Below are 17942 nucleotides of genomic sequence, written 5' to 3' on the forward strand. Positions count from 1 at the left end.
AGATCGCACACACTAATTCTTACACACACACACACACACACACACGCACGCACATCCATTAACAACACTCATAACACTCAAACACGCACGCGCGTACCAAACATTCAATTTAAAATATCACGCACATACACACACACACTTACCAGGTCCCAGAAGGGTTGGGACTGCTGCCTTCCCTCATTGGCTGACCTTGGGTCAGCCAATGAGGGAAGGCAGCAGTCCCAGCCTCGTCACAGAGTGGGATGGGGTCAGTGAGACTGCTGACCCCCCCCACCCCACTCTGTGACGAAGTGTCACGGATTGACACTCGCCCTGAGCACTTCAGGGCTTAAACCTGAAGCGCCCAGGGCGAGTGTCAATGGGTGACGCTTTCCTCGTCACCCAGGGGAGGGCCTCGAGGCACCTTTGCTGAGCCGAGGAGGTCACACCTATAGGAGCTGTGACCTCCTCAGCCCAGCAAAGTTCAGCTCAGGCAGCCAGGAGTGTGCGCAAATAGTGCATGTCTGCTCCTGGCTGCCTGTGCTGAACATGGAGAGTGTCTGTCAGGCTGACCTTTGTTCAGCCTGACAGACACTTTCCATGAGGGGCAAAAGGTGGGGGGCGTGGCCCCTCCACCCTAAAGGACGGGCCGCCACTGGCTGTCAGGCGCCTGAGAATGCAAGAGCTCTAACACCTGAAGTACGCCTCGGCTTCCACAAGACTGAGGCTGTAACATCTCTGTAAATATGTAGGATATATTTTCTGGATGCATAAGCCTGTAGGAGCAGTATATGATCAAGCAGCGTCTGAGACCAAACCTTATACAAAATGTGATATCTTGTATGAAGTGTGTGAGATTTATGTAGCCTAAGGGTAGCTGATTTGCATAAAGCTTAGAGAGTGCTTTTGATTCTCAAAGCCAAATTATCTTTCTTTGAGCTGGAAAATAGATATGTTTTCTGAAGTTTGAGCATATGACACCTGTGATGACTCCAACTAATTTTGATTTTTAAAAAACCTGCCCAGATGTGGGAGCTGGAGATCTCGCACAATGCAGGCCAATTCTGTAACTTCCCTTGTTAAGGACAATTATATCATTGCCTGAATGTCTACTCGACAATAATCGCATATATTGCAGCGCAAAGTCTGGACAATGGTATGCACTAGAAGCAGGCTATATGCATTCACTGTATGCAGGGTCAATGTAGTCATACACAGCCTTCCCACATCCACCAAGAGCCCTGATGTATGTAATGACAAGTTCTGCAGTGTCCATTTAGGATCTGCAGTGAAGAGCTTCCAATTAAATGGATATAAACAACATTACCTCAGAAATCCTGTGAGTGATAATTTTATAAAGTGCATAGTTGCTTAATATCCCATGTTTTTCTAAAATTCCTTAATTGAAACAGAAGTATTTAGTACTTGCTGTTATAGTATTTTCTGTGTGCGAGAACTGGCATGCCGTCCAAAATCTATAACTGTAATGTTTCACTCTAACTCAACTGCACATTTAGACCCAGAGATGCAAATGTAGAAAATATATGTTAAGCCTAACAAATTGTACAAGTAGTATGTTGAGTGGCGGCTGGCTCATATGTACAATAGAAGAGAGAAGAGGTACAATATTAATAAAATTTTAAAAAGGCACTTACCTGAGGACGCTCTTCTCTCCTCTCATCGTCTTTCCTGGCTCTGACGCGCGATGGGACCCAGGAAACTGCACCAGCCAATCTTGGTGCTGCTTTCACGCTGGTAACCAGCATGAAAGCAGTGTCAGGATTGGTGGGAGCAGCCTCTCTCAACTCTCACAAGAGCACTGGAGGCCTGTGCTTTCTCTAACCCAGCTGTCGTAGGACAGCTGGGTTAGAGACGTTTAAAGTGTGCATGTCAGGCTGCATGTCACAAGACGGCCGGCCCAAGGGACATGCCCACTTTAAACAAGTGAAGCAATCCCTGCTGCCACTGGGCAACAATTGCCCCGCCCGATCCTGACACCCTGTTCAGAACGGGGTGATAAAAAACTAAATAAGTAATAAACAAAGTTTATTAACATTTTATTTTTCTGTTTTGGGGGCATTTTTTTTGCGGGTCGAAGCTCCTCCGCTCTTATGGAGGGGCCACCCCTGAATATTTCCCATTTTTGGGCCCAGGTTATTATGTAGTGAAAAAATAACCACACGACAGCCAGCATAAATATAGTTTGAGCCAAATGTTTTTGTACCTCTTCGGAATAGGGGGCGCCCAGTATCAGAGTGGCCTATGGAGTAATCAAGGAGTGCCCAACTGATGGGCTGAACTCAGAGGTCAGTGTGTGGAGACCTTTTTGTCTGTTTGTGGGCCTGTTTTATGGGGCTGCTTTTTTACTGTTGCTCTCCCTGATACTAAAACAATCTTTGCCTGCAGAAAGTTCAAATCCATGCAGTTTTCCATTTCTTGCAGGATACTTATACAGTGTGTCTTTATTTACAACTTCAGAATTCCCCCTGGCCACTTTTTTAGCTTTACAATTAACTGATCCGTTTTTATTTGGGTGCCCGGGCCTATTCTCTGTCCCAGTCCGACCCTGAAGTACACCATAAGTACTTATCATGGGCAGGCCATGTCATGTAAAGTTTGGTCTGGGGTTGTTTGGCCTCCCTCCTGTGAGTGCGCTCGGCGGCCGGCAGGTGTCAGCCCCGCAGCGGCCGGTGCTCCCGGTGCTGAGCACGCAGGGCCGGCAGTACATGGGCAGGGCTCCCCGCTCCTTCCCGTCATGCTCCCAGGCTGTGCGGCTCTGTAGAGCTCGGACGGAGCAGCGGCGAGAGGCTGGGACCGAGAGCCGGGGGCTGCGGGCAGAGGCAGCGGGGCAGCTCCGCTCCGGCATCATGAACATGAACACCATCAAGAACGTGCCCTCCCGCATGATGAGCCGGCGGGCGGGACTGGGGCTGGAGACCGACAGGGAGACCTTCGACAGGAACCAGGTGAGAGCCGCGGAGGGTGGAGGGGCCCCGGGTGGAGCAGGTGTAACAAGGGCTACCGAGGGCAGGAGTCACCGAGAGAGTGGACCGGTGCTGCGGGAGGGGCCAGGTGCCCTTGTTGGGAGATACCAGTGGAGCGGAGGGGCACTGGCTGATACCGCCGGGCCAGGGGGCGAGGGATGGACGATACCACGAGAGTGACGAAGTGACCTTGGACCAGGAGGTCCCTGGGGCTCCAGGGCCGACCTGGGTCCAGTATATGCTGCGGGAGCAGAGGTGACCTGGGTCCAGGATATAGCAAGTGAACTGAGGGTACCTGGGGCCCAAAAAATCAGGAAATCAGGAGTAATCAGCGACCAGCAGGTACATGAGCAATACATGGTAATGGGCCCACATTGATGTGGACTCCTGGGTCAGACTCATACGCCTGGGGAATTGTAAATGCTACAGTGAGTACCTGAGGGGCAGGTACGCATTGGTAGAATTACCTGGCGTATGTACCCTCCACAGATGAGTAGACTGTTGTCTAAGGAATGCGGTTGGGAGAATACCCGGGTGGAGGTAAGTGCCTATGATAGGGGTAGGTACGCACCTCTGGAGGCAAATGGGGCATTAAAAGACTGTTGGGAATGGAATCCTTAAGGGACGGATACGCTGCTGGGACTATCTTGGTGAGCAGATATACGTACCCTGTGTTCCTTGAGGTAGGGTAAGCATTTAGGTACAGAATGCTATAAATACCCGGCGACAGGCACACTCTGATGGGGTTACTTGGAGTACATTCCGGGGGGTGGGAGGTACCTGGGGGAATGTACATGCTGATGAGGATACCTCGGAGCAGGTGCATTCCGAAAGGGATACCTCAGGGCAGGTACACACTGTGATAAGGATACCTGGAAGCATATGCACATTGATAGGGATAACTAACGGGCAGGTACACTCTGATAAGGATACCTGGTGGGCAGGTACACGCTGATGGGGTTACCTGAAGGGGCAGGTATACTCTTATGGGGTTACCTGGTGGGCTGGTACACTCTTATGGGGTTACCTGGTGGGCTGGTACACTCTGATAAGGATATTGGGGGGCGGGTATATTCTTATGGGGATACCTGGCAGGCCGGTACACTCTGATAGGGATACCTAGTGGGCAGGTACACTCTTATGGGGATACATGGGAGGGGGGGGGCAGGTACACATTTATGGGGATACCTGGGGGGGGGCAGGTACACATTTATGGGGATACCTGGGGAGGGCAGGTACACATTTATGGGGATACCTGGGGAGGGCAGGTACACATTTATGGGGATACCTGGGGGGGGGGGCAGGTACACATTTATGGGGATACCTGGGGGGGGGCAGGTACACATTTATGGGGATACCGGGGGGGGGGGGGGGCAGGTACACATTTATGGGGATACCTGGGGTGGGGGGCAGGTACACTTTGGGGATACTTGGTGGGCAGGTACACTTTGATGGGGATACTTGGTGGGCAGGTACACTCTGAGGGGGATACCTGGTGGGTACGTACTGTGTGATGAAGATTCCTGGCAGGTAGGCTCACTTTGGTGAGGATACCTGGAGGGTAGCTGCACTCTGATGGCGATACCTGGCGGGTAGGTGCAGTCTGATGGGGATACCTGGTGGGAATGGATGTATCTTAGCAAAATGTACGTACTATAAAACTAAGCAAATGAATAATGAGTTCTTCAAATATAGGTTAACTTTTTCCATGTGCATTAAATACCTCAAACTTCATCGGTATGCACATTCTGTGAAGGATGAGTTATAATTTTTGCTTGACTCATGAAGCACTGCAGGATAATCAACAATGTAACTAAAGTATTGTGTGGTAGCACACTGTCAATTACAGATAGCACATTTTCCATTGAAATGTAAATTTTGCATTCAAATGATACTGGGTGGACATCAGGTTTCAGTGAATATTTATCATTTGTGAATCACTAACTAAAGTGTCTTGATTTGTTTTGATCCTATTAAAATCTTTGCTTCCATCACCCTTCAGAATTACTGAAAAATTAGGGTTGTTATTGCTTTCCTGACTGCAGGACTGTATTTGCATTTTGTTTTGTGTTACAAAAAATGACATTCTACAGCCTTAACTTTCACACTTCCTGTACCCCAGCAAGACTCGCATAATTCACTTTCTCTTCTTTCTCTGACTTTAATGTGAGGGGAGTTTGTTAACACAAATCCCCATGTTTAAACAAAAAATTAGCAAATCATCAGGAGACGTATATGACATTTGATTTCTGTTTTTGAAGTGCAGTAAATGTGACAAGATAAATACAGAATTTAAAGGCATTGTTATTATCGATGTGGCTTTTGCGACCCACCAACTTGTGACTCACCAGTGGGTCGAGACCCACAGTTTGGGAAGCAGTGCCTTAGAGATTGCTTGGATTGCATTGGACTCAATAATTATTGCTGAGCACATCAGGGCCTGCATCATATACATGTCGCTGAGGATACCAAGAGTCTGAAATAGGCTGTTTGAGGATATCAAGTGTCTGATGTCGGTGTTCAAGGATACACGTAATCTCTGGAATACCTGGGGTCTGATGTAGGTGGCAAGGGATGCTGAAAAGTCAGCTGTATACTTTCTGGGTCAAGGGAAGATTGTTGTGGGTCCTTGAGGGTGTTTCTGTGCATCCACGGGGATACATTTGGGCTGGTGGAGGCTCTTTTGAGTTCTCTAGGTGAGAGTGCCAGCTGAATGCGAATGTTTGATGTGCATACATAGGAGTACTAGGTTTACTTCCTATTGCTGTGAACACATGGAAGTCAGCCATAGTCTGCAAGGTCTGCTGGGGGAAACAGGAACATAAGGCTGCAGACTTGCATGGAGAGATACAAGATGTGTGGAGGAAATGTACACCTGGATGGGGAACCCCTAGCAGACAAGGGTCTGCATATTTGGTGAATATGCAGAATCTATAGACGAGGTATACTTGGTGAACAGGTGATACATGCCTGGTGAAGACGTGCATGCCGCAGGTGATGTATACCTGGTGAACAGGGACATGATGCAGGGGATGCATGCCCGCTAGACAAGGGTGTGCTGCAAGGGATACATACCTGCTAGATAGGTGAGTGCTGCAAGGGATGGATACCTGGTGTAACGAAGCATGCTGCTGTCAATGCACACCTGCTGGACAGGCACTTGCTGCAGCGGATGCATATCTGGTACCTGCTGCAGGGATTGCATACTGGTGGGCAGGCACTTGCTGCAGTGGGTGCATACCGGATGGACTGGTACATGCTTTAGGCAATGCATACTGGTGGACAGGCACATTATTCTCTAATGCATACCTAGTCAACAGTTGTAGACCTGGTGGGCAGGGAGATGCTGCGCAGGATGCATTACTGGTAGACAGGCTTATATTGCTGTGATGTATTCCTGTTGGACTGGCACATGCTGCAGGGGTTCATACCTGGTGGACAGGCACTTGCTGCATGGGATGCATCCCTGGTGGTTAGGCGCACATATCGTTGTGCTGCCTACCTAGTGGTCAGGTACATGCTGTAGGGCATGCAGGAGAGGATGCTTGGTGCAGATGCATAACTTGTGGAATAGAGATGCAGCAGGGAATGCATACCTGAAGGACAGTTTCATGCAAAAGGGTTTATATAGCTGGTGCTCAGCCGCCTGCTGCAGGGGAATTAGACCTGTAGGACTAATACTTGCCACAGTGATACAGTGGATGCAGCAGATATTGAGCCCAGCTTGACTGTGGGGGGGGGTGTAACCGACCGGTGGGGGTGCGATGGGCCGCGCTCTACAGCACAAGGTGCCGACCCCTCTAAGCTCATCAGTGGATTGAATGGTGCTGTTAAGTAGAGGGAATCGCAGAAGTAAGAATGTGGGACTACGAGACAGTGGTTGCACAGGGATAGGCCCGCTCCCTCATAGATCTGCTGGAGTTTACGCCAGGCCTGTGGCGTGAGGTGGAGCACGCCTCTGATGCTAGGCTCTGGAACCTTCTCACTGTGGGCAGGGATTGCTGCTGTTTTTTCCAGACACTTTGAAGTGAATACTGGTCCACCAGAGCTTGAAGGCATTGGACTTTTTCAGATTCGTACAAATTGAATATTTTGTGGTCAGGGATGCCTGTGTGAAGTGGTTACACCTTTTCTCGTGTAGCATAGATTGTGTAGGTAGCTGATCAGTTGACAGGAAAAAAATTACATTTGAAAGATCTGAGGCATATCTAAAAACATAATCTCCAGTTTTCTTTATGAGAAAGCATTGAAAATAACAGTTGTCATACTTAGATTGTGTATATTACCTTTATGTCAGTGTGTGATTAAGGTGAAAAGACCCGTTGGGGAAGTAGCGTGGGAATAAGTGCGGCTGTACCTTCTCGTTCCACCATGGCTCTCGTGTATATCCCTCACCCTCGTGTATATCCCTCACCCTCATGTATATCCCTCACCCTGTCCTCCAGAAAATGTTATGGTTCACATTGTAATTGGAAAAGAAAACTGTATCGTTGGTAAACTGCTTTTCTGGTGTGGCGTGCCTTTACTCTACGGCTGGTGGCGTTGTGCCACTGTGCATGCAGCCCAGAAAACAATATTATAAACCCTTACTGGTCCCATTGCCAATTATACTTCCAGCATTATCTAAGTTTCTGTAAGAACACGTGCCTGCTTCAGGCAAAGCATTCAGTGACAAATACCCAATAAAACCTAGCATAGGTTACAGGCCCACAACATTGTTTGAGAAAATACATTAAATGTAGGAGTGTGTGTGTGTATGTATATATATATATGTTAATTCATCCCTTTTCCCAATTTCGTTCTGCAAGTTTACCCTTTTTCCGGGCTTTTTCTTTGTGCACACAACAGTGTTGTTAGGGAAAACACCAGTGTTTTCAGTGAACTATACCTTACACAGAATCACTTTTATTTAAATAGTGCCTCTGCCCTTATCTAGCTTTTTAATTGCGTGACAATGTTATTTTCAACAAAACACACAGAAGTGTGCCCATTTTTTCTTCATGATTGCATGAAATCGACCCCACAAACCTTGTAACTACTCGCATGTCACAGATCCTTGGGGTCACGTGTTTTGCTGAATTAAGTTGCTACCACGCAGAAGCTTGTCTAATTTCATCATCATCATCCGTGGTGCTTCCGCCTGAGTCAACATGAGCAGGAAAACACTGTGCTGTGCCAAGTTCAGCGCGCCAGCCAGACCGGAGGCCTAAGAAGAGAGGTGAGGTGGACTGAGCCAGCCCAGGTCTGTCCTCAGTTTCTCCTCCCCCTCTGTCCCTTGAGTAGATAGGAGATAGCTGCTTCTACCTTCTTTCTGCTTCTTACAACCATTCAGTTAAATTCATGTTTGGAGTAAGTACTACCTTAGCCTTTGTTTATGTAGTATTTCTTCTATTTCTTTATTAGAATACAATTGCAAACAACTTCAGGTTTTGTAATGCAGCATTAATGTGAAGAATAACTGAATATGTTAAATTAAAATTACTGTTCCGCCTCCAATTATCAAAAGGAGATTATTTACTTATTTGAATATCTTACAACCTTAAGTTTAATTTTTTTTTGAAAAAAACGATATTGGTTTGTCATCATGGTTATAGTTTCTGATGTCACTTCCCTTAGTAACATTGTGGGGCTAACATTGTGGGGCAAACTGTGTGTGCTGCCACTTCTCTCCCACCTGTGGTTTTTGGAGATACAGTGCTTCTGTGCTTGGAGGGCGGGTGAGGAGTAGAGAGCTCTTGTGAAGAAGAAGTGACTAACCTGAGTGAATGATTTTCACCTCCTCTACTTTTTGAACATTTTAATGGATGCTCTGTGCATCCTGACTTTAATATTTATGTGTTGCGACTCGTATCGGCCACATTAAATTTATCGCAAAATAAACTATTCTAACAATCCTAAATTAAATGATTTCGCAAATGAATGAAGCAAGTTATGTCAAAAGAGCAGGTGTCAAATCACGTTGTCCTTTATGGTAAATTACTAAGAAGGTATCTTAAAAATAATTGGGCAAGTGTTCTACTTGTCATCCTTAAGAAGAATTTGTAAATCCTACTGAGGATGCAGTTATTGAAACGTTTGCAGTTTTAACTTAGTGTTTTGCAGAATATAAAAAAAAATTTTAAGCTTCGCTATTACACTTGAGATGGAGTTGTTGCTTAAGGTCTTTGCTTATTTTTGTGGCCTTTAGTCATTGTTTGTAGTCAAATCTTAATGATTGATTTTCACATAGATTATTTATTACAATGCAATGATAAAACATTCATAGTAAATGTGTGGATGGTGATGTTCATTTTTTAAGTGCCACCTCATTTTGTGATTTACCTGCTTGCAGTAGCTCACATTTTTGGCATGTAAGGGAAGTGACTCATTTACCACTTGGGCAGGATCGCAGGTTTTGGACAAGTTGGGAAGTTGGTGTTTGAACCGCAAACTCCTGGTTCAACAGCTATTAACTTAGCCAGGAGGTCTAACCTTATCTTCCAATTTAAAATATATTTGGTTGCTTCTGCATTTGGCTACATTGTGCTGTATGAATAGCCTGGGCTGTTAGTAGCTACGTGGTGTTTGTTTGCACCGGGGATAACTCAATCAGTTCAACAAAAGAAGATAAACAATGCTATGCATTTGATTCAGAGTGTTTTTAAATGCATGTGCTTTCTAAACCAGCTAGTTTTTTGTCTTTAAACGTGTTTTATTGGCATTTAAAGTGAAACATACATCGCTCAACAATACAACAATGTCGGGGAAAAAAGACATGGGAGTGAGGGGAAGGTAGGGGAAATTAAACCAGCTAGTTTGAGAACAAATTACTAATGACGTCACAAATTGGTGGTCATTGTATTGGTAGACGTGCTTGCTGTGGGAAAGTGGATTACAGTCTTTTTTGAGAGGCAGTGTAGTATCTAAACAGATTGATAGTATGTCCTGGGCCCAGATTGGAGTTGTCTTAAGTAGGTAGACTGTGTTGTGTCACCTTAATTCACTCTGCTGAAAACCGGTTTTGAGGTGTTGACACAATATAAACATCTGCAGGGTCTTGGAAAGAGTGTTGTTCTTGAATTTCATTCTCGGTGACTGTGATGTTGCAGTATTCTAGAGTCTAGTTCATCTTTTGTGGTGGTGCGAAGCACTAGGATCGTCTAGATCGACGTTACTCAAAGTACGGCCCGCGGGCCGCCAGCGGCCCCACGGACCTACTTTGGCAGCCCGCGAGCCGTGACTAGAGGAACTTTGGCCCATAAAAGCTTTTCAACCGGACCAATTTGTTGGGACCTATAAAAACAACTATTGAGTTGAGCTTGAGGCTGCAAAAGATCAAAATGGTTTGAGTGGGCATCAGATCAATGCGGTCATATTCTCATCATCTATGAAACACATGGGGAAAGATTTACACATTTGTCATGTAGCGCAGTTCGCTAACCAAATCTACGGTGGTGCGCTGCATTGTACAATGGGAAACACACCTCTAGGCCTCATCTACTAAGATTGGCCTGTTGCTCTTTCCTCCGCTGCTCTGGTGCTCTGTTTAAGCTGCCTTGAGCAACACACAGCATAACACAATGGTACAGAGGTGAGTGGGCACAGACTAGCATACGATTTGTACTAGAAGCATGCCCTTCCTGTACCATTTCCTATGCCTAGACACATTTCATAAGTACCCGAAACGTGTGATGTGTGCTGTGCATTTCAGCACAAATGCAATGATTCAGTTTTTCTTTGAAAATAAAAACGTTTCACGTTGTTAACAGCTGCTTTAAGGAGGTGTATTTTTTTAATTCAGAGCCCAGTCTCAAACTCTTATTAGATTGGGCGTTGCATCAAAACCTATTGATGGGTGTTTGCTCTGAATTGCCAAAGCAGTTCACACAGCACAAAGATTTTTTTATACACCGAGAAAGTGCCACCTTTCTAGCATAGCTTGGCGTTTGCCTCTGAAATTAGGCATCAACGCATCACTTTGCATCAATTTACTTACTTCAGTGCAAAGCTTAGTAAGTCTGAGCCATAGCCTTTTCTCCAAGGTGTAGAAATGTCTGTCCCACCCCTCTACTGAAAGAAATAGAAGGGCTTTGACTGCAGACAGGTATCATAAATGTTTCTACTTGCTGATTCTTCTCTGCATGCCAGAGGTTTAGCAAGGACGATGCTACAGTAAAACCAATGGATATTAAGTGTCATTAGTCAATATGGCTTAATCTAATTCTAATCTAAAAAAAATTAAGACACTTTGATTATGGTCAAGAACAATTAGCAGTTCCACAACTTTCTTCTAAAGAAACTTTCTTTTATTATTTTATTTTCATTTTAGACGAAGATACAAAATACAACTACAGTTGTTAAAACTTTGCACGAAAGATGGCGCTGTGTCCAGATGGCGCTGTGTGTGTGTTACTGGGGTAGGGGTGAGAGCAGATGGCGCTGTGTGCAGATGGCACTGTGTGTGTTACTGGGGTAGGGGTGAGTGCTGATGGCGCTGTGTGCAGATGGCGCTGTGTGTGTTACTGGGGTAGGGGAGAGTGCTGATGGCGCTGTGTGCAGATGGTGCTGTGTGTGTTACTGGGGTAGGGGTGAGAGCAGATGGCGCTGTGTGTGTGCGCTGTGTGTGTGTTACTGGGGTAGGGGTGAGAGCAGATGGCGCTGTGTGTGTGCGCTGTGTGTGTGTTACTGGGGTAGGGGTGAGAGCAGATGGCGCTGTGTGCAGATGGCGCTGTGTGTGTTACTGGGGTAGGGGTGAATGCTGATGGCGCTGTGTGCAGATGGCGCTGTGTGTGTTACTGGGGTAGGGGAGAGTGCTGACGGCACTGTGTGCAGATGGCGCTGTGTGTGTTACTGGGGTAGGGGTGAGTGCTGATGGCGCTGTGTGCAGATGGCGCTGTGTGTGTTACTGGGGTAGGGGTGAGAGCAGATGGCGCTGTGTGCAGATGGCGCAGTGTGTGTTACTGGGGTAGGGGTGAGAGCAGATGGCGCTGTGTGCAGATGGCGCTGTGTGTGTTACAATGTTTTGAAAAAGGGGGCGGGGTGGTTGTTCCCCCTCTAAGCCCCACCCCCTCTAAGCCCCCCCCCCGCTGTCACTTCAGTGCGGCCCTCGGCCGCAAACCATACTGCAATTTTGGCCCCCGAGAAAAAGTTTGTGAGTACCCATGGTCTAGATTGTTGTTGGGTCACTCTTTTTAACACTGTCCTGATTGTGGCTGTTTAAGGATGGTGTGGCATTAAAGGCCTCCTCAGAGCTCCTCGTTTCCTGATGGATGTGGCTGGAACTGCAAGGCAGTGAACAAGCAGAGATGGCTGGCTTATATATAGGATCTGTTGAGTACTCTTAATGTATACAGTTTATTGGATCGCTGCATGGTTTGGATTTATGAGAGGCTATTTGTGTCCTTCAAAAGGTCTTCGAGTTAGAGCAGAACATTTGGTGATGTTTGTAGTTTCCTTAAAAGTAACTGTGATAGGGGCCTGAGATAGTTAAAGGACACTGACAATTTTTGGACTACCTCAGACGATGGCTACATGTTGTCATTATAGGACTAGCTTACTTTTTGGAACTCTGATAGAGAGCAGGATTACATCTGTGTTGAAACTGGCTCTTTCCTGGCCGGCTGTCACCCAGCAGTACATATTACATACTTGGTGCAATCATGTCACCTTGTTTCACGGAGTTAGTGATGTGGTAAGACTTGTGGTACTCCAGCATACTTTTACCCAACTCCGCTGTACTCAGTGTATATAGTAACCCAACGTGTTGGCACCAATTTCGTACCATAATCCAGTACCTTAGTGGTACTTGAGTTCCCTTCCTCAGAGTGTACGTGCTGAGTCTGTCATAAAGTGTCTCAAACCTGTGACTCGCAGATTGTAAAGAGTAATCTTCAGCAATGCCTTACTGTTTACATGCCAGACACCATGCCAATAGTCCATTTGAGCCCTCGAAGAGGCTCGACTAATATGCACTCTCATTTCTAACACACTATGAATGTTGTTGTTATTGCTGTAAAACCTGTTGGTTTTCACAGACAGGTTTTTGTGTCATTGGGACATGACATGCCATTGCAGCTTCTTTCTGTTGTGTGGTGGTAGAACTGGATTCCTGCAATTAGGCAAGTTTGCCTCAGCAGATTTCCTGTAAACAAAAGACACACCCTCAGAAGTCATTGAAAAGCTGTCCACGGAATGGTGGTTGCATCCACATTCCAAAATTGGATCACAGCTTCCTTTATTTTGTTTTATACAATAACACATTTTGTGAGTAGTCAACTAGGGTTAGGTTTTCATGCATTAGTAGTCTTATTTATATAAGGGTTGTTTACCTATTCTGTGTCAATGGAGAAATGTGTTGGTACAAAGGGGCCTAAATTTGCTATTCTACCTTCGTCCTTTCGCCGTAGTAAAGTAAAAGTTCATACAAAATAAAAGTACAAAAAAAGTGGGAAAGGGATACAGAATTCTTAAAGAAACGACAAATGCTGCTCAGACCCGTTGGTATTTAGATAGACATTTGGTTAAGGGAGGTAAAATAAAAACAGTTGAACAATTGGGTATGTTGTTGTCCCTGATGTCACCTACAAAGGCAGAGGAGGATAGAGGGACATGGAGTTTGGGTGTTTCTAAGGAGTAGAGATGAAGAGGGTTGGCCTACCTATGTTTGCGGTAGAGAACTTTAGGTGACTGTTTATGCTCAGCACAATTTACATAAAGCTAAGAGTGTATCTTTCAGCTGACATGGAGGCCAGGGACTTAGGCAAGGATTGTCAGAAGGGATGTAGTTTACTTTCCCGAGTTGGCACTGTTGATTAGTTGACAGGGTGAAGTGGGAGTTCCTTTGTGTGTAATAAGTGAATACATTTTCACTTTGATTGAAGTGACACAGTAGCTTAACCCCATTTTACAATTTACCCCTCTCATACAGATTCTTATTTGTGCCTGAGTAAGGCCTAATTTTGTAACTTTAGATTGGTTCAGGGTGGAGTTTTCATTTTGTAAAACCGCTTACATATTGACTGGTGTTTCTGTTTTTCTGTTAATCAATAATTTGTTTTTATCAGATTTGCTTTGGTTTGTTAAACCAATTTGATATGAAATATCATAATATGAAAGGAATCGGGTTTCCAGGACATCAAAAATCTCCTTTTTATGTCATCAATGGTTTCCTTATCACCCCCGCAACAGAAAATAGTCTATGACAGCATTTAAAGAGTGGTAACCGTGCAGGATTTTTAATTTGGCATGAATAAAAATATATCAAGGTGGAAACATTTCTATAGAGAGAATATTGGGCATAAAAGAAATTAGAGGAGGAAGTCGTCCGGTGAATTATCCATGTGATTAATGCACCGGTCCCAGTTTTTATCAGAAGTCATAGTGCTCTGTGGTTATGAAATAATTGTCAGAGAGCCTGGCTTCAAGGTGGCCAAATTCTGATTCTCTTCAGATCTGTACAGATCCGTAAAGCTGCTTTGTTTGCTCACCTAGGACCTATTTGGTCCTTGCTGATTGTTTGCTGATGATAAGGTCAGGCGATATCTGGTGATTCTTAATATGTACTACCCTCATTGTGGTAATAAAAATAGTTGGGGAACTTGAAAGTCCAGTAATTTTTAACAGTTATAAAGTGCATTACTTCTATCAGCCAGCCTCCTTAAAGGGTACATTTCCAATTACATGACCTGTTGTTTGGTGTCTTCCTCGTGACTATAAAAATTCTCTAATAAAAATGGCGCGTACTATCAGCAGAATGTATACAGGAATGAATTCACACACATTCCTCGGTTTACAAGAGGCAAATGGTGCAACCCAAGAGCTCAATTTTAATGGAAGCAGCTGATTTCTAAACCAAGCATAGGAGAGGTTTTGACAACGTCCGTCAAAAATCGTGTCTTCCTACAGTGAAGTAAAAATGGATGCCATTCACGGGGGTCCCACGCGTCGCCCTTCTTCCCCTATTCTCCTGGTGATGTAAAGTAAGAGTGGAGTGTACCAATAGACTTCGGAGGTGGGGGTACGTTCTCTATTCGGTTTCCTTAAAACTAGTGTTTACGCACATTTTCCGTAGAACATATTGACACTTTTAGCAAGTAAAATCATGCAAAAAAATAAAAACCACGCCTGAGTGTATGCTACCAAAATATAATGTGTTCATGTTGTAGTTACTACAGATGGTCCTCTTTGGGCAAAGGCGAGCGTGGTTCTGTGAAACGTACACACGAGCCTGACGTTTTTAAGAGAGTTTTAAGCTGAAAATGACTTAATTTTAGTTATCTTCCGCCTGAAATTGCGTCTGCTTCAATAAAGGTCAGTGAGGGAAATACATTCTGTTGATATATATATATTTTTTTTAATCTCTCACTTTTTCGAAATGTTGGCATGCACGAGAGTGAAGTGAAGCAGACCACATCTTGACGTAGTATATTTTGTCTTGTTTGTGAAGGCAGCAAGAAATACCAGTCAGGCATGTTAATGACACGTTACATCTCTTTACAATAAAGGGAGTTGGCCCGGTGAGCATGTACATCCAGGTCGCCAATTGTTCTAGAACAATGGGACTGGAAGACGGCGAAGGTGAACCTCGCTCATTGGTTGCCCAGAATACCACACAAAGTTTACGTTATTGGCTTGCTTTGTATATTGGGTCAGAATGTTCCTGCTATTGCCTTGGTGTTAACAAGCTCTCCCTCCTGTTGATACTGCCAGTAACCAGCCCTATCTTCTGTGTGGCTTTTAAGCCAGAGCTGTCCAAGGTTGCTGGGCGGGAAGAGAGGGGTCAGGCGGATCTCTTATGACATCCACAAACTTTCAATGAATCTAAGCTGAGCTCATTTGCATGGTTAGCAGTTATCCTGAATATCTGGCATGGATCCTAATGTCATGGAATCATCATGCAATTTGCAAAACTACTCCTCGTTTGTCTGCATTGCTTGACGCCTGAGTAACCCAACTTTGTAATCAATGGTTGAATCCTTAACCTACACATGTCCCTGCGTGCTCCCTCTCCTCAGGCTCTTTATTTCTTAAGAACACAGAGAGCCTCTTGTGGGCCTCCCTTCTCTAATGCTTCACATAGCAGATGATGTGGTCTCTGTTGAGGTTCATTTAGCACACTGCAGAGATATGTGTCCTGGAGCAATGTGCCTTCCCTGGTGCTTCACGTAAATTGATGGAGAGAAGAGGGTGTGCCAATAACCTCTTCGGTGTTTCAGATGCTGCGGGGCAGTGGGAGAGCCCATTTATTGCTCTATCACCCTGAATACAAGTGAGGTGTTAAAATGTGATATATATGGTAACTATCCTATGAGTTTTGTAGTGAATACACACCCTTACAATATTTCCCTAGGTAAATTTAGGTAGGGCAACTTATTGTAGAAAATAGGCAATTAATACTGATAGAACTATTGGGCACAAAATTGGATATCTGTTTATTCTTATCCACTTTTTTTTTGCTAATTTAATGTTGTCCACATGTTATGCCTAATTCTGAGAGCAAAAACACAGAGTAGGAGGTATTTACTACATAAGCTACATATCTTACATGGCATTGTCACTTTATGCCATTATGGTCTCCTTTTTATTGGGGTAGAGTTATATCTTCTGATTGGACGTTTGTATTTTATGACCTGTCTTTCGGTTTGTATCTAACGGAACAAAACAGGAGATATTCCTTGTCTGTTCTTGTTCCATCCTATAGAACACCATTTCAGTGCAATTTTGTAAATAAACATAAGCATTTTTTGCTCTGGAGGTAATCATATTATTTGGTCAGTCGAGGCCTTTCTCCGATTCATCCCTGGCATTTTGCCCATGGACACTGTCAAAATGATGTGCATCATCCTGGCAGAATAAGATGTGCATCATCCTGGCAAAATATATCTGAACCCCAGCAAATTTTATTGCTAATAATTTATGATACTAAAAATTGATGACATTAAAAATCTGGGTTTGATGCACAGTGGCCAAAGAGCTCCAGTTCCTAAAAAAAATTTACACCTGCAAGATTTGACATTAAGATCAAGCAGAAATAGTTTTGAAAATTAGATTAACAGAGAATTAAAAGGGCAAAAAAGAAACAAAATATCACTGTTAAACTTTGGTGATTTGGTGGTATCACACCAACTGTTGAATTTGTGCTCTATGGATCCGCACCGTGTATGGGTGCTTTGGGTGAGGTGATGTAGTGCATTGTCCGTGGCCCTGACTAGGATTTCCTGGAAACATCTGGGTATAAATTTCTAGGTAAATGACACCCTAAACGCATCGTCTGGTACAGAGGTTGTTATTGCCCTTTGTTGCTCGGTGAGGTTGGGAGTACCAGAACTGTTTTGGAAATAGAGAGGCCACCTTGTCTTGTCAATTCCGCTACTGACTTATCTTCTCTGGTAAGCCACCAAAGAAAAATGGTGGAATGAGCTCTCGTTAGACCTCTGAGGTGCTGTAAACGTGCTTCCGTTTGAGTACATTGAAAACTCACCTTTTCAGCTTGATGAATGTTGCTTCCCTTGCTGGGTTTGGCACCAGTATAACTCATGTTTTGGATCCTAAAAGGCTTGTTGAGTAGACCTATACATCTACATCACTCCCCAAACAAACCACAGAGAGCATCAAAAGCAGGACCTTGCTGAGGGACCAAACCTGTTGAGCACTCTCGAGCCAAACCTGAGAACGTAGCCATGTCACGTGCTCGTCAGTCAACTACGGAAAATTGAATTTCTCCTGCAAAGCTTTGACTGAGGACTAGCAAGGCTCCATGGGTTGCAACAATCAGAAATTGCCAATTTGTTGAGCACCCTGCATAGGCTTAAGAGCCTCACACCACTAGCGAATTAGGAAGTTTCTCTTTCATTCCTTAATGACCCCCTGACCTTCCTCTGCCGCCCCCACCACTCAATGACGTGGATAGACATCCCTTCTCCTGTAAGACTACATATTGGGATTAAAATGTTATCTACTTTGTGAACCCTCTAACCTATCATATGTATGCCAAATAAACCG

The 17942-nt window shown here is 44.7% G+C and overlaps 1 protein-coding gene across 1 annotated transcript in view; it reads left to right on the plus strand.

The window, feature by feature from the left end:
• The first annotated feature begins 2606 nt into the window (after positions 1-2606).
• HIP1R (huntingtin interacting protein 1 related) overlaps positions 2607-17942 on the plus strand; it is a 360114-nt gene continuing 344778 nt past the window's right edge. Inside the window, exon 1 of the mRNA XM_069214961.1 lies at positions 2607-2945. Coding sequence (XP_069071062.1) covers positions 2706-2945 — 240 coding nt within the window. The 5' untranslated portion in view covers positions 2607-2705. The remainder of the gene's footprint in view (positions 2946-17942) is intronic.

The sequence above is a fragment of the Pleurodeles waltl genome, chromosome 11 (genome assembly GCF_031143425.1).
Source record: "Pleurodeles waltl isolate 20211129_DDA chromosome 11, aPleWal1.hap1.20221129, whole genome shotgun sequence".
In the NCBI taxonomy this organism is placed as follows: domain Eukaryota; kingdom Metazoa; phylum Chordata; class Amphibia; order Caudata; family Salamandridae; genus Pleurodeles; species Pleurodeles waltl.